At 46.3% G+C, this 27,119-nt stretch overlaps 1 protein-coding gene across 3 annotated transcripts in view; it reads left to right on the forward strand.

Annotated features, from left to right (window-relative positions):
- Nucleotides 1–27,119, forward strand: part of DNM2 (dynamin 2) — a 63,130-nt gene that overhangs the window by 31,039 nt on the left and 4,972 nt on the right. The window contains exons 9-21 of one of the 3 annotated variants that reach the window (XM_040414959.1): nt 1,008–1,075; nt 1,169–1,307; nt 7,265–7,351; nt 7,683–7,753; nt 11,855–11,906; nt 12,488–12,499; nt 15,153–15,266; nt 16,310–16,419; nt 17,581–17,692; nt 18,607–18,771; nt 18,910–19,145; nt 21,060–21,308; nt 24,023–24,379. In XM_040414959.1, the coding sequence (XP_040270893.1) occupies nt 1,008–1,075; nt 1,169–1,307; nt 7,265–7,351; nt 7,683–7,753; nt 11,855–11,906; nt 12,488–12,499; nt 15,153–15,266; nt 16,310–16,419; nt 17,581–17,692; nt 18,607–18,771; nt 18,910–19,145; nt 21,060–21,308; nt 24,023–24,092 (1,485 nt within the window). In that variant the 3' untranslated portion in view covers nt 24,093–24,379. Of the gene's footprint in view, nt 1–1,007; nt 1,076–1,168; nt 1,308–7,264; nt 7,352–7,682; nt 7,754–11,854; nt 11,907–12,487; nt 12,500–15,152; nt 15,267–16,309; nt 16,420–17,580; nt 17,693–18,606; nt 18,772–18,909; nt 19,146–21,059; nt 21,309–24,022; nt 24,380–27,119 lie in introns of those variants that run through there. The other 2 variants (XM_040414960.1, XM_040414961.1) reach the window with 2 other exon arrangements.

A 27,119-nucleotide genomic window follows, 5' to 3' on the forward strand; every position in this document is an offset into this window, starting at 1 on the left:
AGGGGATGTGCCAGTAATATAAATGTATCCCGCCCAACAGATATCACTGTTATATGGCTTTCCCTGAATACCACCATTTATCAAAACTGCCTTATTCCCAAATTATCTTCCTACCATTGTGTCCTGCAGCAAATCAGTTTAGATTCCAGTTGCCGTTGGTTACAGTACTGTACAGGACGCACATGCTCACAGCGCTTCTTCTCCTTCCCTTCAATAACCTCTCCTCCATGTGCGGTGTTGTCAGTTATGGATGGATGGACGGACAATAGACAGACAGATAAATATAGGGGAGAATTTTTGCTCTGACAAATGATGGGCGTTCGCACAAGTTGCTCCTGTTGTAAATCCAGTTTGGATATGTGAAGGTAGAAAATGAACCGGTTAGTGTCACATGCCCTGCTGATGTCACAACACGTCTCACTGCTCAGGGACAGCAGTCACATGACAAACCAGGAAGTAGGATTCAAGCATGGGGGGTAAGAGAAAACGGCAAATCGGGTAAATCTGAATCGAAATAGAAAAAAAAGACAATCCAAAGAAGAGTGGCAGCTAGAGTACTTGATGAAAATAAACTTTACAGTGAAAGGTAGTTCATGGCACAACCCCTTTAAAGAAAAACATTTATAGAACAATTTTCTAGTCTTTTGGTGGACACTTCATAAAAAATAACAGTAAAAAAAAAAAAAAAATAATTCATAATAAATAAGTGACCTGCAAAATAACCATCGCTAAATGGTAGGAAAGAATATAACATTTTTATTTTCGTTTTTTTTTTTATTGCATCTTAGAAAAAAAAATAGCTCAATTAAAAAAAATAGTATTAAAATATAAATAAATAAAGCTCTGTGGAAAAAATGGCGCTAAAATAACCCAAAAAGAAATGAAAAAGGGGATAGTCATTTGATGGGTAAATGCAAATAATTAGGGGTAAGGTCTAAAAGAATAGTTTTTTTGTTTGTTTTTTTAAATAAAGGGTTAACCCTCTCCATTCTTTGTATCCATTTAAGATGGAGTTTGACGAGAAAGATCTGCGGAGAGAAATCAGCTACGCCATTAAGAACATCCACGGTGTGAGGTGAGTGCGGTCACTCCCGGTCACCTCGTCCTCCAGGTTTTATCACATTTCCTCCGCCGCTCTCTCTGACTCTTCTCTCTCTCGTCCGTACAGGACGGGTCTCTTTACCCCGGATATGGCCTTTGAGGCCATAGTGAAGAAGCAGGTGGTGAAACTGAAGGAACCGTGCCTGAAATGCGTGGATCTGGTCATCCAGGAGCTGGTCAACACTGTGAGGCAATGTACAGTCAAGGTGAGCCCCGGCAGCCGGATGAGAGTGCTGCTCCTGCCGGATAGAAGGGCAAGCAGTAGATCCACCGCCTCCGGTGTATTGTATCATGAGACCTTCAAGATCTCGGATTGCTGCCAGTAAAGGGACCCACAGGCTAAAGATCTGTCCAGGGCTATGGCGCTTACACTGTAGCAGGGTCCCCGCTTGAGCAGGACATAACGGGGACAAGTTTTTAACTTCTGGATGTAAACCAGTACTGTAAATTGTAAGAGAATAAATGTAACACTGCGCGCTACCAATAAGATTAGACTGACCAGCCACAAACTGAAAAAACCATCTACCACTCACGCAAACAATGCCGCAGAAAACACTATATGCGTATAGGTCTTACCTTAACGCACGTGTGTTTGTGGCGGTGCAATGTTCTGCAGCGGTCCTCCTCCTGTATTCTCTAAGTGAAGCAAGAGAAGTGGATCCAAGGGGAGGGGATGGCCAGCATGGACTAGTGAGTATTAGAATATTATAAGTATTGGGAAGCTCGCCCCGGCCGGTGGCAGAGTATTCCCGTTACCTGTGGGTTAGTGCTCACGTCTGAGCCAGTGACGTCACCGCTAGTGAGTTACGGGTTGTAGTGGGAGTCAAACTTCCAACGCGTTTCGAGTACGGGCGGTACTCTTCATCAGGGAACGTTACACCCACTACGTATGTTGTCTTTATTTATAGTGCATGCTGCGCCTAACTCCCTCCTCCCTATAGTAATTGTTACTAATCAAAACCAAATAGTTCAATTTCAGAGTTGAGGCCCTTAGGCAACATAGTATCCAAATTGAATATCCATTCTGTTTCTTTCTTTGATTGCTTTTTAATGAAGTCTCCTCCACGGGCGTCCATTTCTATCTTCTCTATGCCCAAAAAAGACATGCCTTCTATTTTTCCTCCATGTACCTCAGTGAAATGCCTAGATAGGGGGTGTTCTGTTGATTTCTTTCTGATATTATTCATGTGTTCACTTATCCGTTTTTTAAATTTTCTTTTGGTACGTCCAATGTATAATTTGTGATAGGGGCATTTAATGGCATAAATAACCCCTTCTGTGTTACAGGAGATATGACCCCTAATCTCCTGTTCAAAACTACCCTCATAGTTATTTATATGTTGTGTTTTCACTGTATTTTTTGCTGTATTTTTACATGGGGCACATTTTTTACACGGGAAAAAGCCCTGTGGGAGATTACTCTGAATGTTGTTCTTTTTCATCAGTATACCTGCTCCTTTACTAGTTGAGGCAATCTTGTTGCCTATATTAGTTGCCCTTTTGTATATAAAGAATGGGAAATTTTTTTACAGCTAAGGGATATAATGAGGAAATAGTGGAAGCACAGAAAAAAAGAAATAAAATTGATAGCAAGAGAAAAATTAATAAAGAAAAATGAAAACAAAGTAATAAGAGAATCAGAAATGAAAGAGAAAATACCACCCATCATAATCCCTTATAATATACAAACCCATATCCTCAGAAAAATTGTAGGGAAATACTGGGATATACTGAAAGAGGATAAAATTGTAGGCAACCTCATACCAGTAAAACCAGTCTTTATATACAAAAGGGCAACTAATATAGGCAACAAGATTGCCTCAACTAGTAAAGGAGCAGGTATACTGATGAAAAAGAACAACATTCAGAGTAATCTCCCACAGGGCTTTTTCCCGTGTAAAAAATGTGCCCCATGTAAAAATACAGCAAAAAATACAGTGAAAACACAACATATAAATAACTATGAGGGTAGTTTTGAACAGGAGATTAGGGGTCATATCTCCTGTAACACAGAAGGGGTTATTTATGCCATTAAATGCCCCTATCACAAATTATACATTGGACGTACCAAAAGAAAATTTAAAAAACGGATAAGTGAACACATGAATAATATCAGAAAGAAATCAACAGAACACCCCCTATCTAGGCATTTCACTGAGGTACATGGAGGAAAAATAGAAGGCATGTCTTTTTTGGGCATAGAGAAGATAGAAATGGACGCCCGTGGAGGAGACTTCATTAAAAAGCAATCAAAGAAAGAAACAGAATGGATATTCAATTTGGATACTATGTTGCCTAAGGGCCTCAACTCTGAAATTGAACTATTTGGTTTTGATTAGTAACAATTACTATAGGGAGGAGGGAGTTAGGCGCAGCATGCACTATAAATAAAGACAACATACGTAGTGGGTGTAACGTTCCCTGATGAAGAGTACCGCCCGTACTCGAAACGCGTTGGAAGTTTGACTCCCACTACAACCCGTAACTCACTAGCGGCGACGTCACTGGCTCAGACGTGAGCACTAACCCACAGGTAACGGGAATACTCTGCCACCGGCCGGGGCGAGCTTCCCAATACTTATAATATTCTAATACTCACTAGTCCATGCTGGCCATCCCCTCCCCTTGGATCCACTTCTCTTGCTTCACTTAGAGAATACAGGAGGAGGACCGCTGCAGAACATTGCACCGCCACAAACACACGTGCGTTAAGGTAAGACCTATACGCATATAGTGTTTTCTGCGGCATTGTTTGCGTGAGTGGTAGATGGTTTTTTCAGTTTGTGGCTGGTCAGTCTAATCTTATTGGTAGCGCGCAGTGTTACATTTATTCTCTTATATTTGTTATTCGTACAGCTTGTCTGCACAATATCCTCCATAGCAGGTACGGGACTGCTATAAACACCGCTGCGATCTTATATATATGGTGAAGCGCCAGTTGACTATATATCAGTACTGTAAATTGCCCTGTAGTCTGGCAGAGCCTGCTTGTTTCCTGGTACAGGGTGCAGCCTCAGTAGTGCAGCCTCAGGCTTTGGGCATGTCACTTTCAGCGATTATAGCTCAGCATGGAAGTAAGGTATTACAGAATGGTTTTCACATTTTTAAAGGGAGCTTTCTGCATTGCCATCTGGTAAGCCTCCTTTAATGGCGTCGTGAGGTGCCTTTGGTCCAGACGTACTGTAACTCTATTAGGCCAGTGATGATTCAGAACAGGAACTCATAAGACCTCACAATCAGTTTATCTGAGGTCTAATATGGACAAAACAAATTAGTGGGGGTCATGTGGGGCTCTCCTGGTGCCATCCTTGTAGCTAATCTAACGACGCTGTGACCGGGAAGCTCCGCGTTTTAGGACGCCCCCTGTACACTGCAACTGTGCCCAAGCAATCTTCACCCGGAGAAGGCTGTAATGGCCATCTGCACGCCACATCTCCATTTCTACTGTGACTGCCAGGATCAGTAAAAAAAAAAAGCAAAGCCCTCCAATCCTGGCAGTTAACCCTCGAAGTGCCACGATCAAGCTTGATCACGGCACCTGTCGCGCTGATCTCCAGCCCCAACGGGATGAGCTGGAGACCCAAATTAAGGGTCCATTCACACATCCGTAGTGTACTGCGGATCCGCAATACACCCGGCCGGCACCCCCATAGAACTGCCTATTCTTGTCCGCAATTGCGGACAAGAATAGGACATGTTCTATTTTTTGCGGAGCTGCGGACTGGAAGTTCGGGGCCGCGCTCCGGAAATGCGGATGCGGAGAGCACATAGTGTGCTCTCCGCATCCATTCCTGCCCCATTGAGAATGAATGGGTCCGTTCCCGAATCCCGATATTGCGGAATGGATGCGGACCCATTTGCGGACATGTCAATGGACCCTAAAGGATATCTGTCAGCAGGTTTGTACGTATGATACCGGCTGACCTGTTACATGTGCCCTTGACAGTTGAAGGCGTCTGTGTTGGTCCCATGTTCATTGCTGAGAAAAATGATGTTTTCATATATGCAAATGAGCCTCTAGGAGCAACGGGGGAGTTGCCATTACACCTAGAGGCTCTGCTGTCTCTGCAACTGCCACGTTCTGTCCACTTTGATAGGACCAGGCAGTGAATACCTCAAACATGGCCCTGTCCATTAAAGTTCAGGGGGCGCGGCAGTTACAGAGAGAGCAGAGCCTCTAGGTGTAATGGTAACGCCCCTGTTGCTCCTAGAAGCTCATTTGCATATAATAAAACCTTATTTTTCTCAGCAATGCGGGCACATTTGAACATGGGACCAACACAGATGCCTTCAGCTGCCAAGTGCACATGTAACAGGTCAGCCAGTGTCATAGGGACAAAACTGCTGACAGATGCCCTTTAAGGGGTCCTCGTGGCTGTCTTCGTGTAAACCTTGTGGATTGATGCAAAAGTATAAAAGCTTTTAGTCCAGAATGGCGAGATGAGAGATTGAAGAATTCTCTCTGGTCCTGAAAACCAAAAATGAGCAGAGAGGATAATGAATGTGCGGAGTTTGGTGTGGGAGGGTGGATGTGTGATCTGTTGCCTTATTGTCCTCTAACCTCTTCTTCACTCCTCCCTCCACTGGTTCAGAGGTCAGCGCCCGAGGCGGAGGGTAAACGCTTGATAAGTGGTCTCCATCTTCACAACGTAGTCAGATCTGGTGATCTAAGATCTATATTTATATGTATCAAGACACATTAGAGGACAACTCCCCAGTCTAGAAGTGTGAACTAAAGCTGAAGCTGTATTTACTGCATCTGACCTGTAGGTGGCAGCTTCCTGACTCGGCCATTGCATACCTTGCCATAGAAAAACCGGTGAAACTACTACTTGTGACGGCCGCTATTTGCCTAGGTCCCTGCCATGCCCTATACAAAGGGTAAGGGGGATAAGTGGGATTATACAGGCAGGCGATCAGCCTGTGCCTCGTACATGGGAGCCTGGGGAGACCTGCTGCGCTGTCCTTGTCTGTCTTGATACATATAGACGACAGAGAACATACGTCCATGTGCATAGCCGCCTCCTGTCTGACCATGTGAACCTCCAGCACTTTACTGACCATTTCAAAGAGGTTTTGCAGGAAACAGCGCCACTCCTGTCCGTGCCTGTGTCTGGTACTGCATGTGAATACCAGCCGCAGCCTATGCACAAGAGCAGCGCTCTTCCTGAGGGAAGAGAACAGGGCCGTATTTCTAATCCTGGGAAAGAGATTCTATCTAGTAAAGCACTGCGGCCCCTTCATTCTCAGGATCAGAGGGTCCCCAAGGCTGGACCCCCACCGATAATGAGTGGTGGATATGCCACCACGTTACAAGATGGGGGAATCTCTAGGGTTTTCTGACACAGGTTAACAAGTCAGCAGAATTGGTGAGAGGTAGACCACTTTTCTAAATTTCTAAAGCTCCTCCTAACTTCAGTGGCGAGAGACCATGTATATGTGGTCAACCGTCCACTGAAAATGTTGACAAGACCCCCTAATTCTCTATATTATGGATGTCCAAATGACCCCCTCGTAGTCATTAGTGACCTGGGGGTCTCATCAGTAAGTCCTACTGGCCTCATTGATTCCTTCTGTTCCCAGTGCAATGCTTCCCATTTCTTGGTCAATCCGCAGACAGGTATGGTGCTGGTTGGGGATAACCCCTTTAAGATGTAAATGTTAGGCCTCATGTGCACGGTCGTTGATTGACCATTCCATGCATTGGGGACTGCAATTTGCAGTCCCCAATGCACGGGCAACATCTGTGTGGGTTCTGCAGATGGATCCAGACCCATTCAACTTGAATGGGTCCGTGGTCCATCTGCACCGCAAAAAATGGTGCTTCCGTGGGGTTCTGTGCCTCCGTTCCGCACCGACCAATTCAATTGAATGGGCCCGCATCCGTGATGTGTGGTGCACAGGGTTGGTGCCCGTGTATTGCGGACCCACCAGAACAGTTTGTAATCGGCTTGCTGCAGTAGGACCCTTCTATCAGTTAGGGATTATACATAGCGGAGAACCCCTTTAACATGCATAAATACCAGCCATCCATCATCTCACTCATGCATGCTGGTACAGCTGAGTGTTAGCTTTTGAGCCGAGACCTCCCACAACCAAAACACCCATGATTTACAGCGAGTCCATATGATTGTGACCATAGTCTTTCTTCCACTCCTCCTAGCTTTCCTCTTATCCCAGACTTCGAGAAGAAAGTGAGAGGATTGTCACGACGTACGTCCGGGAGAGGGAAGGGAAAACTAAAGATCAGGTAAGCGATTACCACCATCTCTCAACCTGTATTTTACGGAGTTATGTCCCAGGCTGGCCGCCATATCGATTCCGGTTGCTGCTCTGATGGCTCAATCTTTATCCCTTATGTCTGAACTCCTGACAGCTCACCACTATGCCTTAAATGAGTGTTTATGAACTGTCAGGAGTTCAGAGATAAGGGATAAAGATCAAGCCATCAGAGCAGCAGCCAGGCAGTTCAGTGTGAAAATGAATGTAAAATACTCTAACCCCAGAGGACAAAAATTGTTGAACATTTTTAATAAAGTTGGAGGTACATTTTATACTCATTTGGTGCTGTGTGTTCACAGATACTTCTACTGATAGACATTGAGTTGTCTTACATCAACACCAATCATGAAGATTTCATTGGATTTGCCAAGTAAGTGCCCCCCTCTCGCCCACTTCATGAGCTCAGATCCCAATCCGCAAGGTGAAGGCTATGTCCTGACAGCATGGGATTGCTGTGGTTCTGATTTTATAAATTACTTCTGGTTTCTTGAAGTGATGTTGAGTGTGAATAAACCTCTTGATGTTTTCTAACCTTCTTTAGATACATGCATTTTCTCACTGGCTAGCGCTTCAGAGAGAAATCCTCAGCCAGTATGACTCCTAATAACCTATGCCCTCCTGCATAACCATAATTTTTTTCATTTTATCAGTGCCTTTACATTAAGCAGTAAAGTAGCTTTGCTGTAGGTCTTGATTAAAAATTGTCCTATTGTTTCCTTTCTACAGCTCCTATACATATGTATGTGTCTCCATGGTAACAGACGACAAACAAGCCCTGTGTAGTCTGATCCTGCAGCCATATTCGTTTCTATCTGTCCTTTTACTTTTTGCTAACCCACCAAATATATGTTAACATAAAGAAGGAGGCCAATAGGGAGAAATATAACTGCAGGGGAAACTACATGGGATTTGTTTGTTGTCTGTTACCATGGAGACTCATCGTCTGTTTTTTAAATAAAATGATTATTTTCCCGAATGTGCTGGGAAAGTCACATAAAGCCACTTGCTGATATCATGTTAAACAGTCATTTTCACACATCACTTGTGCGTTGCGTGAAAATCGCGGCATGCTCTATATTCTGCGTTTTTCACACAACGCAGGCCCCACAGAAGTGAATGGGTCTGCGTGAAAATCGCAAGCAAGTGCGGATGTGGTGCGATTTTTTTTTTATTTTTTATTTTTTTTTTATTTATTTATTTTTCACGCATATTTGCTAGGAGATGATAGGGATGAAAGCAACCCCGGACCCCATTAAAGTGTATTCACTGTATTATTTTCCCTTATAACATGGTTATAAGGGAAAATAATAGAATGCTTAGTAAAATGTCGATTGAGGGGTTAAAAAATTAAAAAATTATAATTCTGTATTAAGAATGCTATTATTTTCCTTTTATAACAATGTTATAAGGGAAAATAATAAAATGAATAGAACACCTAACCCAAACTCGAACTTCCGTGAAGAAGTTCAGGTCTGGGTACCACATTCAGTTTTTTTCTCACGCGCGTGCAAAACGCATTGCATTCGCTCCAAAAAAACAGAACATCGGAATGCAATCGCAGTCAAAACTGACTGCAATTGCGTGCCTACTCGCGCGGGTTTCCCGCAATGCGCACGTGACTCATCCAGGGAGAAAATCCGGGACACCCATGTGAAAGAGGCCTAACACTGCACACAGCACTGCGCAGGCGTTAGTTGTCTATTAACATTGTATGGGCAAGTCGCACTTGGGAAAATAAGGATAAAATAAAAAATGTCTCGTTTTGGTTCAACATCTCCTGTGCAGACTTCTATGTCTCCATGGTAACAGACAACAAACATCCTGCAGTCAGATTCCCTACTATTTGTCCCCTACTTGTGTTAATGGGGTTTTCCAGTACTTAGATATTAATGTCTCAGGATAGGTCATCGGTGTCAGATGGGAGAGAGGGTCCTACACCATCGCACCCCCACCAGTCAGGTATTTCTGTCAGGCACTGGAAACTATACAGTGGACAGACGTGTAGTCCGTGACACGGGTGTACTGCAGGTCGGCCTACGTCTACTTTAATGGAAGCCGAGCTGCAGTACCCTGGCATGGCCACTGTGAAGCGAACAGAACTTTGTGATTCTGGCTTTGCCTATGGCTGCCCAAAACATCTAATCCGACCCCCATGGTCTGATTTTGATGACCTATCTAGAGGATAGGCCATCAATATCTGTGTACAAAAAATTTTTTTTAGATATTTTTGGTAGGTAAGCAAGAAATAAAGAACAGGGAATGTGACTACATGATCAGACTACAGGGGTTTTGTTGTCTGTTACCATGGAATTGCAAAAGTTTGTTAAAGAGATGCAGAACAATTGTAATTTATTTTTAATTAAGACCTGCTGGAAAGTTGCGTCATACAGTGAGGGGGAAAAATGGCTGTGATGGTGGACGTAGCCTTTAATGTGACTATAGGTCCAAAATTCTTTGCTGATTGATCGCTTCTGATACAGAGCTCCAAAATCCCTTACATAGACATGAATGTAATACATAACCTGCAGACACCACTGGGGGGAGCCTAGGCGACTCCTGTGCACTGTCCTGAGTTCTGTGTATGCAGTAAGCCCCAAAGCTCCCTCTAGTGGTGGCTGCAGGTAGTTTGTAATCGACATATGTAAATGCAGGGCATTTGGAGCTGTGTATTAGAAAAATAAAATAAAAAATAATAAAGCTCCAATACATATTAACAAATAAAATCTGATAGCAGACTACATCACCAGAGGGTGGAACGTGTCACTAATGCGTGTGTTTTATTTTTTCAATACACATTGTGTCCAGATGAAGCCTCGCAGCATGGTTTGACTTTTACAATCCCTGGGTGTTGTGATAAGGAATGTTGTGTCCCGATTGTTACTGTCCAGCTGTATGCAGCCTGTTGCTGTCGATCTGTAGGTGAACTACAACTCTCAGCATGTCCTGACAGCCCGGGTTGCAGACTGTAGGTGTTGTCTGTGCTTAGGCTTAGTGCTTGTCTGCTGCCTCCATGCTGTCTGCTACCTCCATGTTTGGCCTGCCTCCTCACGCTTGTGTTGTTGCCTGTCTCAAGCCGTCTCTCTCCTCTCTCGGTAACTTTTCTCCTGTGTTTCTCTTCTCGCTGTCACTTTTGACCCTTTCTCGACCATCGCTCACTTGCTCCCCCATTCTGTCGCCTCCCAGCTGTTGTACCGAGCAGCTCGTCCCAGGGTGGGTATTTCACAGCGTACCACCTCCGTGTGGTGGTCTGTCTGTCTGAGTGCGTGTTGTGTGTGTGTGTGTGTGTGTCACCCTCTTCACGTCCTAGATATTTATATGTCAGTGTTATAGGATTTCCCCAGTATCCTCCTTAGAAAGTCTGGTATATGTGTGGCAGCTATTTGATCATCTCCATTTTGTTCCCTTGGTGCTTTAATTTTATTTACAAGCAGAGCTGCAGTGTAAAGCAAGGAGAGGCCAGAGCAGCAGTCTGAGCCTTCAATAAGAGCAGCTGGATTTCAGTGTAACGCATGCTCCAAACATGCCATGCAACTAAGTTGGAAAGCAGATCAACTCGGTATTCCTTATGTTCCTGCTCGTAGTTGTGCAGGAAGCTGAGATATGGAGTGCTTTTTGCAGATCCCTCATGTTATAGGGTGACTATCTGTTCAGGGGTAATACTGTGGCCAGTGGAGCCGTTCCCCATGTGAAATGAGGGAGTATGTCTTTAGAAAGAACTGTTTCATCCTTCCCTTTTTGATGATCAGTTTTTAAAAAAAAATTTAATACGTTGAAAATTCAGCGCTTATCTGTGTCTTTTTGTAGCCGTCAGATCTCCATTGTACTGCTACCCTGCTCCATATCCTCTGCATAGACATTGAAGAACTTGCTGGCTACCTGCAGCCTCCACTAGAGGGAGCTAAGGAGCTTATTGTATACTGTGTTCTTGTATGTGGTTAGCTCCCTCTAGTGGCGGCTGCAGGCAGAGCGACTTTTTTCTTTTCTTTTTTCTCTGTCTATGTAGCGGATATATAAAAGAACAAATATGTTTTTGAATTTTATTAAAATATCGCGTACCCTGCCTAGTATTGTGGACTTATCTGACAACACTATTTAATGGATTGCCCAGGACTACAAAAATGATGGCCTGTCCTTAGGACGTACCATCAACATTAAATCCGTCCCACTCATCATCTAACAGGCCGGGGCCCTGTACTGACAAGTTGATTGTTTTCCAGGCACAGCGCCACGCTTTTGCTGGTGGATGTGCCAGGTTATTGCACTGCAATTCAGTCCCATTTATGGGACTAAACTGCAGTACCAGGCACAACCACTACTAAAAGTACAGCGCTGTGCCTGGCAAACTATGAAAGACGCACACATCATGGGAGTCGGGGCCCCTACTGATCTTTTATTGGTCGTCAGTGAAACTACTAGTTCAGCTCCCCTCGTTACTCACCCACTTTTTTTACATTTTTTATTTTTTTTGTAGTGCGCAGCAGAGGAGCACCCAGCTCAACAAGAAGAGGGCCGTCCCCAACCAGGTAACTGTCCACCACTTCCAGCAAGATCCACACTTGTCTGGACCGGGTCACAAAACGGCACCCGCACCCTAGGTAGCTGACGTCCGTCAACCATGTGCACCCAGTTTTATTGGAGTCCTCTCGTCCCCTTCCTGTGGCTGTCGTGGAACCACAATTCCCAGCGTGTCTGTGCAAGGACTTGCTGGGCCACAGGTTGCAGGTCACGGTTCCTAAAGGAGGCGCTTACGCCCACAGCCGCTCCCACTCTGTCCTGTCTCTGACCTGCTCACCCCCCTGTGCCCTCTGTGCACCATGCATGTACCTCTGTAATTTTACAATTCGCATGGAGACGTAATTTTGCCACTGACGACGTTGTTATTGTGGGGATGATGGGAGTTTTACTATTAACTGTATATTAATTGCATGTAATTTTCTCCCCTCTTCTTTTTGTTTTTGCTGCTGTTCCATTCTGTGTGTACTTCTCCATTCATATGTTCCCCTCCCCCCATTCTCCCTCCATAACTCTGTCCGGTCATAAAAAAATCATTCTCTCCTCCCGCCTCACCTTAATCTTGTGGCTCCTCCTGCTATACTTAACTCAGGGAGAGATTCTGGTAAGTACTGGCTCAGTGTGAGTAGCCATGCCTTGGCCAGGACGAAATGGAAACCACAGCAAGTAGTGGCATGACACTCCCCCGAGCAGAGGGGGGGGGCGTGCGGGGTAAATTTTCACAATCGCCTCACATGGTTAACAGTCTGCAATAGGTCTGCTCCCACGGGACAGAGCTTCCTATAGGTTGGGGTTAAAATGAGGGGTGCTGGCAGCCCGCTGCATCATGAGGGCCTCTCATGCGCCCCTTTCGAGGGTCACACATTGCATTCAGTATCACAGCACCATCTCTTCCCCTCCTCCATGAAATTCCTCAGCCACATGTTCACCATCTGGCTCCTAAATTCTACAGCCAGGAAACAGCTTCTCTGTCTGATGTCGCCCCCTGCTGGTTATATTTCCACATCCTAAACTGGGGGGACACATTCTTGAAGCTCGTCATGGTTGCTGCCCGCAGTATCTGCACTTGTGGATTTCAACCCCCCCCCCCCCCCCCCCACCATTTACTTGTGGATATATTTTCCACAGCATATGGAGGAGATTTGTTAAAGGCTGTAGACTTCTTCGGACACTTTTATTTTATTTTTTATTGCCTTTTACTCATTTTGGACTAAAAATTGGTCTTTATGAAAAAAATGTTCAGCTGTTTCTGAGTTACAAGGGTTAAAAATCAGTCAGTTTCTTGTGCAGCTCTTATTTCTGATCTCCTGACCACTCCTTCCAGCTCAGGTCTTATCAATCTGATAAGATTATGGCTTTATGTGTTTGAGGTCAGGAGATCAGAGATAAGAGCTGCACATGAAACTGACCGATTTCTAACCCTCGTAACTCAGAAACGGCTGAACATCTTTTATAAAGACCAATTGAAAAACGGATTTTTAGCCCAAAACGAGTAAAATGCAGTCATTTAAAAAATGCCCCCAAAGGTGTCAATTCAGGATCTCGCCCAGTTTGCTGCTACTGTAATATGTGGCGGACTTTCTGCCCGTCGCGCATCCTTTGCACTACATGCGGACGTACCCGTACAATCAGTGGGTCAGTCATCTGCCCAATACATGCCTGGTTTCCTTTCAATGGTGGAGGAATGGTTCGTCTTGTCGCAAAATGAGATCAGAACTGCTTTGGGTCTGTGGCTTTTTCTGGCTGGCGTCCTCTTCGCTGTCTTACCTGGGTTACCGCGTGCCAACCGTCACCTGCTGTTACCGATTTATCACACGGCCAATTAAGGGGGCAATGAGAAAGTATCAGGGCCTGGAGAGTGATTGTGTGGTTCTTTGCTGTGGATCCATGTGAAGGGCATGGTGTCGGGTGAGATTTCTGCAGGTTGGCATCCCAGGAATGTATTGAAATTGCTCAGTGCTTGCTTTGCCCGTTGGTCAGCATGTACGCTGCAGGTTGGCATCATGATCATGGTGATCCTGTCGCCTACGAAACATACGCGGTGGCCATTTTGCATCAGATTCAAGTATGGCCGCCATGATAGCTCAAGATGGTGTTGTCACCCAACTTTCCCAGGCTCCTAAAGCCATACATTCACCTATTCCCTGCTTGTGTTCCCTTCTTATTTGGAGATATGCAAGACTTGGCAGGGTTGTCATTGAGGAGTCTGGGAAAGCTTAGGGACAACCCCTATGTATGCTATAATGGCAGCCATATTTGTGGTCACCATGCTTTCCCAGAAGCAGATGGCAACCAATGATATCACAGCTTTCATTTCAAGTTACCCATAGTGACCAATCATATCACAGCTTTCATCTTGTCTTCTGAAAGCAGTTTCCCATAGCAACCAATGACAGCGCAGCTTTCATTTCTCTAGAGCACTATAAAAAATTAAAGCTATGCTGTCATTGGTTGGGTAGGGCAACTGCTTTCAGAATATGAAATGAAAGCTGTGGTATGATTGGTCGCTATGGGCAACTGCTTTCAGAATATGAAATGAAAGCTGTGATATGATTGGTCGCTATGGACAACAAAAACTTACATAAATCTACATCAGTTATCTGCTTCTGGGAAAGCTTGGTGACCACAAATATGGCAGTTTCACTTTTAGTCAGCCTCATGAATCTGTCCCAATGTTGTTTTAGGAGGGCAAATGCCCTTTAATTCCAAATATAGATGTCCTTGACAGCCCGGTGAGAGGCCTCTTCTGTCTGAGGTGGCCTTGTTGCCCATAGCAACCAGTCAGATCACGTCTGCTTTTCCTAGCCTGGAAAGCTAAGCTCTGATTGGCTGCTGTGGGCAGGGGCCCCTGATACATGGTGCACGTGGTGCCCCCTAGTGAGTAACACATGTAGGTCGGACACCAGAACTTACCCGCCGTGCAGCCACCATTTGCAAGCTGTTTTTATAAGCGGTCTTTGTGACGTGTTATTGGGGTGGAAATAGTACACAAATACCAGGGACTGGGCATTTATCTGGTGACCCAGTACATGTGATACCAGTGCACCCATCACTTGCCGCATGGGCGACCAGTATAAATCATCTCTGATCTACAGGTATTCAACAAAATGGCCGCCTGGGTTCTTTTTGTGTAAGCGGCTGCCCCCCCCCCACCGCATAGGGATCCCCACAATGGTGGTGGCCTCTTTGTGTTCCTTCCTCCCATCCCCCATCTTCTACTTTTTTTTTCTCTCCCTCCCCCCTTTTTCTTTCGGCAGGTCATCAGGAGAGGCTGGTTAACCATCAATAACATAAGCATCATGAAGGGCGGCTCCAAGGAGTACTGGTTCGTGCTGACCGCCGAGTCCTTGTCCTGGTATAAGGATGATGAGGTACAAAGGCGGAGGGGGGAATGTTTTATTTCACTTCCATATGGTTTCCATCAAGGACACAACATGTGCACATACTCGGCGGTGGCGGCGGCTGCATCGTCCTCCTCCGTGCTCGTCCATCCCAGTTTAACCAGTGTGTAGACTACTGTTCACTTACTGTCCACGAACACGTAGTCTGAACACTGGGAGAACTGGGCCAGGCTCTTCACTCCGCGGGGCTCCATCTGACTCCTCGTTCTTCCTTGTAGATGTGGGTCCCCCTGAACGCCCCCCCCCCCCCGCCCCAGTCCCCGATTCTCTACCTGTACACCCATATTGCATTAATGCAAATTCCCCCCATATACAAGACAATTAACCCTTTAGAAACCAGACCCAATTCACCCTCAGTACAGGCCAGTTTTTATGCATAATCGCTGTGATCTATCACTGCACCTCCCCTGCGTCGTGCCACGCGCCCACTCCTGGCAGACCTCCCTGGTGTAACTGATATTTTCTGCCCCACGTAAGCCCCCCTTCATATCAGCACTACCACCCACTTGCAGACCCCAGATCTTACCAGCCTTCCCAGAGAATGGATGAGCAGGCGAGCATCCGCAGGGTCGTCCGGGCTGCCCATGACGTGGCATTGAACTGCTTGGAGCTTCGGGAACACATTTGTGGCTATGCAGGAAGTGAGAGAGGAGGGGTTAGGAGGCCGTTTGAGGGGGGGGCGCTGCCTCCATCACCCTTCTTGGGCCAAAAAATCCTCCCAGACTCTTAAACTATTCCAGATGTTTCATCTCCAGCCGAAGCACATGCTCCCTTCCTTTAACCCCTCGCTCTGCAGTCCAAGTGGAGCCAGCACTGGCCTCCAAAGTGTCTAGAACTCGGGCGATGCGCGCCCGCGGTTAGAACCATGTGAAATCCAAGGAGCACCCTAAAACTGTAATGCGCCCGTAAGGCCGCCCTCTCCCTATTAAGGTCTCAGATCTGCACCGTTATACCTGCGCCGGTTTCCTGTCTGCTTGGTCACACAGTGACCGGCTCTTCTGTGCCCCCTGCAGGAGAAAGAGAAGAAGTACATGCTGCCGCTGGACAACCTGAAGATCCGAGATGTGGAGAAGGGGTTCATGTCCACAAAACACATCTTTGGCATTTTCAACACTGAACAGCGGTAAGCAGTTCCTAGGAGATGAGTTCTGCCCCAATTATTATTTTTTTGTAAGCCTCCATTTTGGCAGTAGGTTATACACACAGCGCACAATATATATTAAAAAAAAAGATAGGGGGCGCCATCACCTATAGAAAAGGAATTTTGAACACAGGGCCCCATGCACACAACAGCGTCCGTTTTGCGGTCTGTGTGCTGTCGCCATTATATTTGCAGACCTGTTGTTTTCAAAGGGTCTATGATCCCCAGTTTGTTGACATACGGATGCAGAAAGTATACGCGTTCTTTCCGCATCCGCGTGTCCGTTCCGCAAAAGCATGGGACATGTCCTAGACTTTGTCGCAAAATGCAGACCCATTGTCCGCAGGTCGGCAAAATGTGTGTGCGCAACATGGATCGCAAAACATACGTTCGTGTGCATGAGGCCTTAAAGGGGTTCTCTGACCCCAATGGCCTTTATCATGTAGAGAAAGTTAATACGGGGCACTTACTAATGTATTGTGATTTTCCATTTTGCCTGGATTAATTTTTCTATCACATTATACTCTTCTCGTTTCCATGGTTACGACCACCCTGCCATCCATCAGTGGTGGCCGCACTTGCACACTATAGGAAAAAGCGTGGGCTGGGACCATGGGAGTATGTATAGGCTGGTACTTTTTTTCCTATAGTGGGCAAGCGCGACCACCAACTGCCTGATTGTAGGGTGGTCGTGACCCCGGATACAAGCAGTGTATAATGTGATGGAAAAATGAATCCAGCCAGCAAAGGACACAATATGGACAATTGTCAAAGCTGATCTCCGCCTGTGATTGTGGGAGGGGCGGAGGCTTTATAAGTTCCTCTGCCACAGGGCTCATCGCTGGCGTCACTCCGTGCCCCACCCTCCCTCCCCCTTTTACTGGCTTTCCTCGGGGTATGCCCCCTTATAGGCTTACCTACGTTCGGAGCTATGGGCACAATCCAGGCCTTTTAGTTAGTCAGCAGAATATGGATAGTTCAATCCTTGGCACCATCACGTCAAGCTCCAGTATCCGTAGCCACGACCATAATCGCAATATATTAGTAAGTGCCTTGTAAAGTCACTTGATGTGAGAGAACCCCTTTAATTCTAAAGGGTACTTTTATATGGAGACTGAACGGCTTCCTCTCCTGTCATTCCAGGAACGTATATAAGGACTTGCGTCAGATAGAACTTGCCTGTGACTCCCAGGAGGATGTGGACAGCTGGAAGGCCTCTTTCCTCCGAGCCGGGGTCTATCCTGAAAAAGACCAGGTACAAGCCACAGATGACCTTGTAGTGGAGCCCTGGTCTCAAACTGTATTGGACCTGTATGCAGCAAGGGGTGGTCTGATTGGGATCCTTAGTCATGGAACCATTAACTGGAACAGTATGGATGCCCTGGGTAGTCATGTGACCTCTAGAGGAAGCAATATAGGTGCCCTGTGTAGTCATGTGACATTTAGAGGGAGTGGTATGGATGCACTGTATTCATGTGACAATTAGAGGGAGTGGTATGGATGCACTGGGTAGTCGTGTGACATTTAGAGGGAGTGGTATGGATGCACTGGGTAGTCGTGTGACATTTAGAGGGAGTGGTATGGATGCACTGTAGTCGTGTGACATTTAGAGGGAGTGGTATGGATGCACTGGGTAGTCGTGTGACATTTAGAGGGAGTGGTACGGATGCACTGGGTAGTCATGTGACAATTAGAGGGAGTGGTATGGATGCACTGTAGTCATGTGACAATTAGAGGGAGTGGTTTGGATGCACTGTAGTCATGTGACATTTAGAGGGAGTGGTTTGGATGCACTGGGTAGTCGTGTGACATTTAGAGGGAGTGGTACGGATGCACTGGGTAGTCGTGTGACATTTAGAGGGAGTGGTTTGGATGCACTGTAGTCATGTGACATTTAGAGGGAGTGGTTTGGATGCACTGTAGTCATGTGACATTTAGAGGGAGTGGTTTGGATGCACTGTAGTCATGTGACATTTAGAGGGAGTGGTTTGGATGCACTGGGTAGTCATGTGACATTTAGAGGGAGTGGTATAAATGCACTGTGTAGTCATGGGACATTTAGAGGGAGTGGTATGGATGCACTGGGTAGGCATTAGATATAGTGTGTGATGTTTTGGGGGTTGTGAGGCACTACTACAAATTTTTATTTATTTTTCTTCTGACCCTCAGACAGAAAATGATGATGAAGTCCAGGAAAACACATTCTCCATGGACCCTCAGCTGGAAAGACAGGTGGAGACCATCCGAAACCTGGTGGACTCCTACATGGCAATTATCAATAAGTCCATCCGTGATCTCATGCCAAAGACCATAATGCACCTCATGATTAATAATGTGAGTTTCCGGTGTGCGCCGCTGACTCCTACCAGTCACGTTCCTGTGGTGCACTTCCATGGCACGCTGGTCCGGGGCCCGGTCAGTGACCCAGGATTAAGTCATTTTCCTCTTTGCCGTTTTTTTTTTCTTCTGCAGACAAAAGACTTCATTCACTCGGAGCTGCTGGCGTTTCTGTACTCCTCCACTGACCAGAACAGCCTTATGGAGGAGTCTGCGGACCAGGCTCAGCGACGAGACGAAATGCTCAAGATGTACCATGCACTGAAGGAGTCTCTGAATATCATTGGTGACATTACCACTAGCACGATCACCACCCCTGTCCCTCCACCGGTGGACGACGCCTGGCTGCAGAACTCCAGCAGCGGACACAGGTCTGTGCCATAGGGTCATTTTCACATCTGTAGCCCTGTCCACTGTAAAGCGGCACCAAGGTTACTCCGTTTTCTTGTATGCTTTTTGTATTAAAGGAGCCACTTTCTAAAAAAATAAATAAAAATCCTACACCCTAACCTTGTGGGCACTAGCCAAGGAAATACCTGAGCGCCTGGATCCAGTCTGTAAACAGCGAATGTCACGCCCTTAGTAATCTAGAGGGTAGCAGTCACGTGATTTACCCTCCGTATAGGTCATCAGTATCTGATCATTGGGGGTCCGACACCCGCCGATCAGCTGTTTGAGAAGGTACTGGTGCTCCCAGCTTTTCCTAGGCCATGTAATGTGACGTTTATCGGTCACACGGCCTAGGAGCAGCTCAGCCCCATACAATGTACGGCGCTCTGCTTGGTGAGCTGCGAGAGGTCTGTGGCGCTCACAGGAGCACCGCTGCCTTCTCAAACAGCTGGTCAGTGGGGGTCCGGGTGTCGGGCCCCCACCGATCAGATACTCATGACCTATTCAGAGAATAGGTCATCAGTTAAAAGGGTTTTTCCGAGATTTGAAGGTTTTCAAGATCCCTGCTTGCTGTCATTATTAAAATCCAGCGGGTAAAAATCTTCCCTGGTCACATGATGGAGGCCCAGGTGCTAGGCCTGTTATAGCAGAGCTCTGATAACTGCTGTAAGTGCACCCTGTGGTCAGCCTAAACTATGAAGGTTCCTATTGATTGACAGCAACCAGAGGTCTTGAAAACCCATGAGGAATTAATGCAAAAAAAAAAACTCCAAAATGTATAAACTTTTATGTGACCTTTTTATACTTTCTGTATTGATTCCTGACTGTTTTTCAAGATCTCTGCTTGCTATCAGGCTATCAGGCTGCTTTACCTATTGAGTAGTTTTGCAAATTTTTTACTCTTCTTGTAGGAATCTTAAAGGGGTTCTGAGTCTGGAGGGTCAGGGGAATGGGGTTAGTGCAAAGTAAAGAAGAAAAAAAGCCTCCCCCTGTTGTGCAGAGTGTCCGTCTCCTCTGCGTCAGGTCCTGGCTGGACTGGAAGCGTGACCTGTCCACTTGCAAGTCCCAGATGCCAGCCACTGGCCTCAGCAGTGACCGGTGCACAGGGGCGGCCTGGGAACTTAAAGAAGCTCAGGAGAAAAAAAATCTTAAAAGTAGCCCTATGTTGTAGGCGGGTCTAAATTGACAGGAGGCGGAGCAGCACAAGTAGGCGGGGCCAGTAATACCATTGAGCAGCACAAAAACCCATCTAGCAGAACCAAATACCACAGTGCAGATCGATAGGCTGCCCCAGAAGCGCTCACTCCCTGGTGGTCATCAATGGCTGCCACGTTCTGTGAGATCCGGGCCACAGCAGCACGCCTGGACTTCCCCAAGTAATGACCGCTATAGCGCCCCCCAGTGGCAAAGGAAAGGAGAAAAAATGAATTACCTGAGTCCCATACCAAGTCACCATCTCTGCTGCTGCCTCATTGACAGCCATACAGTTGAACTAAGGAGGGCATCTGCAGCCACTGACCGGGTACATAAGTACCTGATGCTCCCAGTATTTATTACTGCTGAGGGTATCATATCACTATGTACCAGGCGATCAGCAGAGGGGAGGGTGTGGGCAGCCTTCTGGGCATTGGCCCACCTAGAAGCTTCCCTTTGGGGTCTATGGGCAGTCAGCCCCTTCTTGTGCAGGAACGGCATTTGACCGCTGAGCCACATGTAGATGGCACCCTGCTGCTAGGCCCGGCTTGTGACAGGAGAGTCTTTTTTTCTATTTATTTACTGTGCACTAGGCCGGGCCCCTGACCCTTCCTTCCTGGTCTCAGAGAACTCCTTAAAGGTGCAGCATGTTCTGGAAACTCGCACTTACCTTATCTTTGCATTTCTTTTTTTTTCCCCAGTCCAAATGTGCAGAGGAGACCGGCTACCAACATCTTGCCTCCAAGCCGCCCGCCTGCGGTGAGGGGCCCAACTCCTGGGCCCCCACTCATCCCTGTACCTGCAGGAGGCGCTGCGTATCCACCCATCCCATCCCGCCCTGGTTCTGTGGTTCCTTTCCCTGCTGCTAACAATGACCCATTCTCTGCGCCTCCACAGATCCCAAACCGGCCAGCTCGTATACCCCCTGGTGTACCCCCCGGTGTGCCCAGGTAAGGAGCACCCCTCTGTTTTGCAGACTGGTAATGCATGAGCTATGGACAATGTGAAGCTTAGGCACTGAGCTCATTGCAGTGTTGTATCTCTGTACATGAATGATCTGCACAAAGCAACCACTCATGATCCATAGTGAATCTCTGAGTTCTGTGGTTCCCCCTTCTATGAGCACATGTATTCTGTTCTGTGGATCTTGGGGGTTCATCTTGGATACTCTGAATGATTTCTGCCTAATATACAGTATTCATCACTCTGTCTCCATTACCTGACATAGAGATATAACCTAAATACAGTAGTAACTCAGGATCAGTACAGGATAAGTAATGTATGTACACAGTGACTGCACCAGCAGAATAGTGAGTGCAGCTCTGGAGTATAATACAGGATGTAACTCAGGATCAGTACAGGATAAGTCATGTATGTACACAGTGACTGCACCAGCAGAATAGTGAGTGCAGCTCTGGAGTATAATACAGGATGTAACTCAGGATCAGTACAGGATAAGTCATGTATGTACACAGTGACTGCACCAGCAGAATAGTGAGTGCAGCTCTGGAGTATAATACAGGATGTAACTCAGGATCAGTACAGGATAAGTAATGTATGTACACAGTGACTCCACCAGCAGAATAGTGAGTGCAGCTCTGGAGTATAATACAGGATGTAACTCAGGATCAGTACAGGATAAGTCATATATGTACAGAGTTACATCCTGTATTATACTCCAGAGCTGCACTCACTATTCTGCTGGTGGAGTCACTGTGTACATACATTACTTATCCTGTACTGATCCTGAGTTACATCCTGTATTATACTCCAGAGCTGCACTCACTATTCTGCTGGTGGAGTCACTGTGTACATACAGTCCTGATGAAAAGTTTAAGACCACTTGAAAAATGGCAAAAAATCATATTTAGCATGGCTGGATCTTAACAAGGTTCCAAGTAGAGCTTCAACTTGCAACAAGAAGAAATGAGAGTGAGACAAAACATTTTTTGAGCATTCAATTAATTGAAAATAACGATTAAACTGAAACAGGCTGTTTTTCAGCTGATCAAAATTTTAGGACCACATGCCTTTAAAAGGCCAAATCTGTGCAAAGATGTGGATTCATTGTCACTTTCTGTCAGGTAGTCACACGTTGTGATGGCAAAGGCAAAAAAACTCTCCCTTTTTGAACGTGGTCGGGTTGTTGAACTACATAAGCAGGGTCTCTCACAGCGCGCCATCGCTGCTGAGGTGGGACGCAGTAAGACGGTCATTTGGAATTTCTTAAATGATCCTGAGGGTTATGGAACAAAAAAGTCAAGTAGAAGACCCAAAAGAATTATCAGCACTGAGCCGGAGGATCCAATTGTCTGTCCGTCAAGACACTGGACGATCCTCGACCCAAATTAAGGCCCTTACTGGTGCTGACTGCAGCCCCATAACCATCAGACGGCATCTGAGACTGAAGGGCTTCAAAAACAAAAAACGTCTTCAAAGACCTCGTCTCCTAGAACGCCACAGAACTGCTCGTTTGGACTTTGCAAGAGAGCACCAAACATGGGACATTCAAAGGTGGAAGAAAGTTTTATTCTCTGATGAGAAAAAATGTAACCTTGATGGTCCTGATGGTTTCCAACTGGCATGACAAGCAGATCCCGCCTGAGATGTTTTCTACGCGCCACAGTGGAGGGGGCGCCATAATGGTCTGGGGTGCTTTTTCCTTCAGTGGAACAATGGAGCTTCAGGAAGTGCAGGGGCGTCAAACGGCCGCTGGCCATGTCCAGATGTTGCAGAGAGCATTCCTCATGACTGAGGGCCCTCGTCTGTGTGGTAACGACTGGGTTTTCAACAGGACAACGCTACAGTACACAATGCCTGCAGGACAAGGGACTTCTTCCAGGAGAATAACATCACTCTTTTGGCCCATCCTGCGTGTTCCCCTGATCTAAATCCGATTGAGAACCTTTGGGGATGGATGGCAAGGGAAGGTTACAAAAATGGACAACAGTTCCAGACAGTAGATGGCCTTCGTGCGGCCGTCTTCACCACTTGGAGAAATGTTCCCACTCACCTCATGGAAACGCTCGCATCAAGCATGCCGAAACAATAACGGCGGAGCTACTCATTACTGGGTTCATGTTTGGAAGTTGGATTTCTGTTTTGGGGGGGTTTAGGTTTTTTGGAGGTGTGGTCGTAAACTTTTGATCAGCTGAAAAACTGCCTGTTTCAGTTTATTCGTTGTTTTCATTAAATTGAATGCTCAAAAAATGTTTTGTCTCACTCCCATTACTTCTTGTTGCATGTTGAAGCTCAACTTGGAACCTTGTTAAGATCCAGACATGCTAAAAACTTTTGATCAGGACTGTACATTACTGATCCTGCTTGGTCTGAGCTCCTATAATACAGCAAAACGTTTTTATTACAACAGATTCAGAATTTGCATAGAGGGCTTTGTGCAGTCATTGATTTGACAGGGAATGCTGCTCTGCTTGCTGTCAGTGAATGAGAACATTCTTTGGTCTGACCGTGTATCTGATGATTCATGTACAGAGACCTGCAGTGTGTCTACGTGATCCGGATAAAGTCCACCTGAATGTGATCTCTGAAGCTGATCTGTTGATATGTGACTTCCGCACCGTAACCATCTTTCTCTCTTTCTGTCACTTCCCTATCACCTCACCTTTTTTTTTGTTTTTCGCTCCTTTTTTCTTCCTTTTTGCAGCCGGAGACCTCCCGCCGCCCCAAATCGTCCCACCATAATCCGACCTGCAGAGCCCTCCTTACTAGACTAAGCCTCAGGAAGGGGCGATTAGAGCCAAGTTTTTCTGCCATTGCAATCCTTGTTTGGGAGAGGGGATTTATGCGCAGGGTGTTGGTCTCCATTATCACAGATGCCGTGCCACCCGGGTGCCGAATCTGTCCTGGCTCTCGTCACCACCGCCGCTAGGAATAGACTTTTATACACCTCCACGTGATCCGGCATAGAGCGAATGATTGTGTGTGCGGGCGGCTGCAGGTTCCTGCGATGGCGGCCATTCAGTATTTCCTTTACCATCAGTGATCTGCCATCTGTAGCTCTTTCAGCTGTTTGGGGGGGGGGGGGTGTTATCGTTGCCCCAACAGCGAGAGCGCCACTGGTGGCAGCCCACTGTATTGCAAGGGTTCAGTGAGAAGCGGAGTCTGTTTCTGTCTGTAGTCAGATCAGTAAACTACAGGGTTAAATTTAGTGTTGAGCGGAAAAAGTGTGACGTTAATGGGGGGGGGGGAGACGCGACACTGCTTAAAGGGCATCTGTCAGCAGTTTTGTACCTCTGACAATGGCTGACCTGTTACATGTGCCCTTGGCAGCTTAAGGCACCTGTGTTGGTCCCATGTTCATATGTCCATTGCTGGGAAAAATGATGTTTTACTATGTGCAATGGGGGCGTTGCTGTTACACCTAGAGGCTCTGCCCTCTCTGTACCTGCCGCACCGTCTGCATTTTGACAGGGCCAGGCAGTGTAAAAGTCATCACACCTGGCTGTGTCAGAGTGCAGACAACGCAGCACTTATAGAGAGAGCTCAGCCTCTAGGTGTAATGGTAACGCCCCCGTTGCTCCTAAAGGCTCATTTTCATATATTAAAACATAATTTTCCTCAGCAATGAGGCACATATGGACACGGGACCAACACGGATTCCCTCAGCTGCCAAGCGTCCGTGTAACAGGTCAGCCAGTGTCATAGGGACAAAACTGCTGACAGATCCCCTTTAGCATCCACAGTGTGTAATATATATCTCTCCTCCGGTGAGTCCCGGTTTTAACACCCCTCTCCCCCTATTCCAAGCACGGGATATACTGATATATGCTCATGAGATGAGTGTACAGTTTTTGGATCTTTTAAAAAAAATTGCATTAATTTTCATATATATTTAACAGTCTCTATAAAAACCTATATCCTGTGAAGATTATTTTTATTTTTTTCTTTCCTCCAGAATTTAGAGTTGAATTCTCTATAAATCAGTGCCTTGTATACTGTATGGGTGTGAGGGGTAGAGGCGGGCGAGGTTCAGAATCATCCGCCACCATGAAGATGATGGTGTCTAGACTTTGCAAACTGCTTGGAACTGGGGCAGGATCTGCTGGTGCAGCTTCGGGCGGCATATCATAGCAGCGGGGGGTGAAAATACCCGATCTATCACTTAAAGGGGTTATTTTATGAACAACGTAAAAAATGAATATCCTATAGTACATGACAATCTCTTTCTAAATAAATAAAAAAGCTAGAACCAGCCCTGTAGGTCACATGGGACCAGCGATCTGCCCATGTATTGCTCCATTTGTTCCACTACGTTTATTTCAAGCTGACCGCTCAGGGGGCATGTCCTTTCTGCTGCATCTGGTGGCAGTTGAAAGAATTGAGCATGTGCGTCCACCTCCGTGAGCTGGACAGAGAAATTAGTGAAAGGGCACTGGATCTGCTAAAGCAAGGAATAAGATGAAGATGAACCCCAACTACCCGTCAATTGGCTCTAGTGAGGATAAGTGTCTAAAAGGTGCTGCTTATCTCCAGCCAACCTGGCAAGTGGAAGTCTAGCCTGGTCTAGTTCCTATAGATGGACCGTACAGGAACCTGACCTCATGCTTTCATCTATCATTGCTAGACATGGCTCCGAGCACCCTTGTACCCCAGCACGGCCATTAAGAGGGGCGGTAAGAGCACTTAAAGGAAAGTTCTGGTGATCCACGGTTACCCCTCACCTGCACAGTGTAAAGATCTTTGAGCTGCCCGTTTTCCCTGTTACGGTATAGTTACCACAGTGCAGCAGCTAACGGCAGTGCCTTCCTGTGACAACTAAGCTCCTCCCACTACATAAGTCGTCATGCGAAAGTCGGGATATTCGATTTAACTGGAGGTGACCAATTAACGTGCACAGGCAACTGCACGTCCCTGCTCCCTGAGTACAAGCAGTTTGTACAGTCGCACACCAGCCCCTCCAGCAGAGCTGTCGGCTGAACACATGGGGGGCAGCAGGACTGGGGGTTTGGGCTATGACTTGGGGTGTCCAGAATTGCTGCTTTCACTGTGTCCAGTACCAGAGGCTGCTGGAGTGGAGGTCCGTGATACTAGTGGACGGGGGAGGTTCTGATCCAGTCCGTGTCTCGCCAGTGATAGAGGAAGCGTCGTGGACTCTGAGTCTTTATATAGTTGTAAAGGAGCAGCTGGTTTGTTACCCCCGAGAAGAACTGTGTACAACTTACCTCCCTGATTCTGTACCTTATTAATAAACTAAAATAAAGGGAACTTTATCCTCCTGGTGGTCGGTGATTTCACTTCTCGGTGTCTCCTTACTATGGGTGTATTTATTCTCATGTGTTTCATGTGGCTATTACTATATCACATACCAACAATTACTCCTCCTATTACTCCATATAACCTCTCCTATATCTTCTCCTACTACTCCATATATCCTCTCCTATTACTCCATATATCCTCTCCTATATCTCCTCCTATTACTCCATATATCCTCTCCTATATCTCCTCCTATTACTCCATATAACCTCTCTTATATCTCCTCCTATTACTCCATATATCCTCTCCTATATCTCCTCCTATTACTCCATATATCCTCCTATTACTCCATATAACCTCTCTTATATCTCCTAATATTACTCCATATTTCCTCTCCTATATCTCCTATTACTCCATATATCCTCTCCTATATCTCCTCCTATTACTCCATATATCCTCTCCTATATCTCCTCCTATTACTCCATATATCCTCTCATTACTCCATATAACCTCTCTTATATCTCCTAATATTACTCCATATTTCCTCT

Source organism: Bufo bufo, chromosome 1 (genome assembly GCF_905171765.1).
Source record: "Bufo bufo chromosome 1, aBufBuf1.1, whole genome shotgun sequence".
NCBI classification, from domain to species: domain Eukaryota; kingdom Metazoa; phylum Chordata; class Amphibia; order Anura; family Bufonidae; genus Bufo; species Bufo bufo.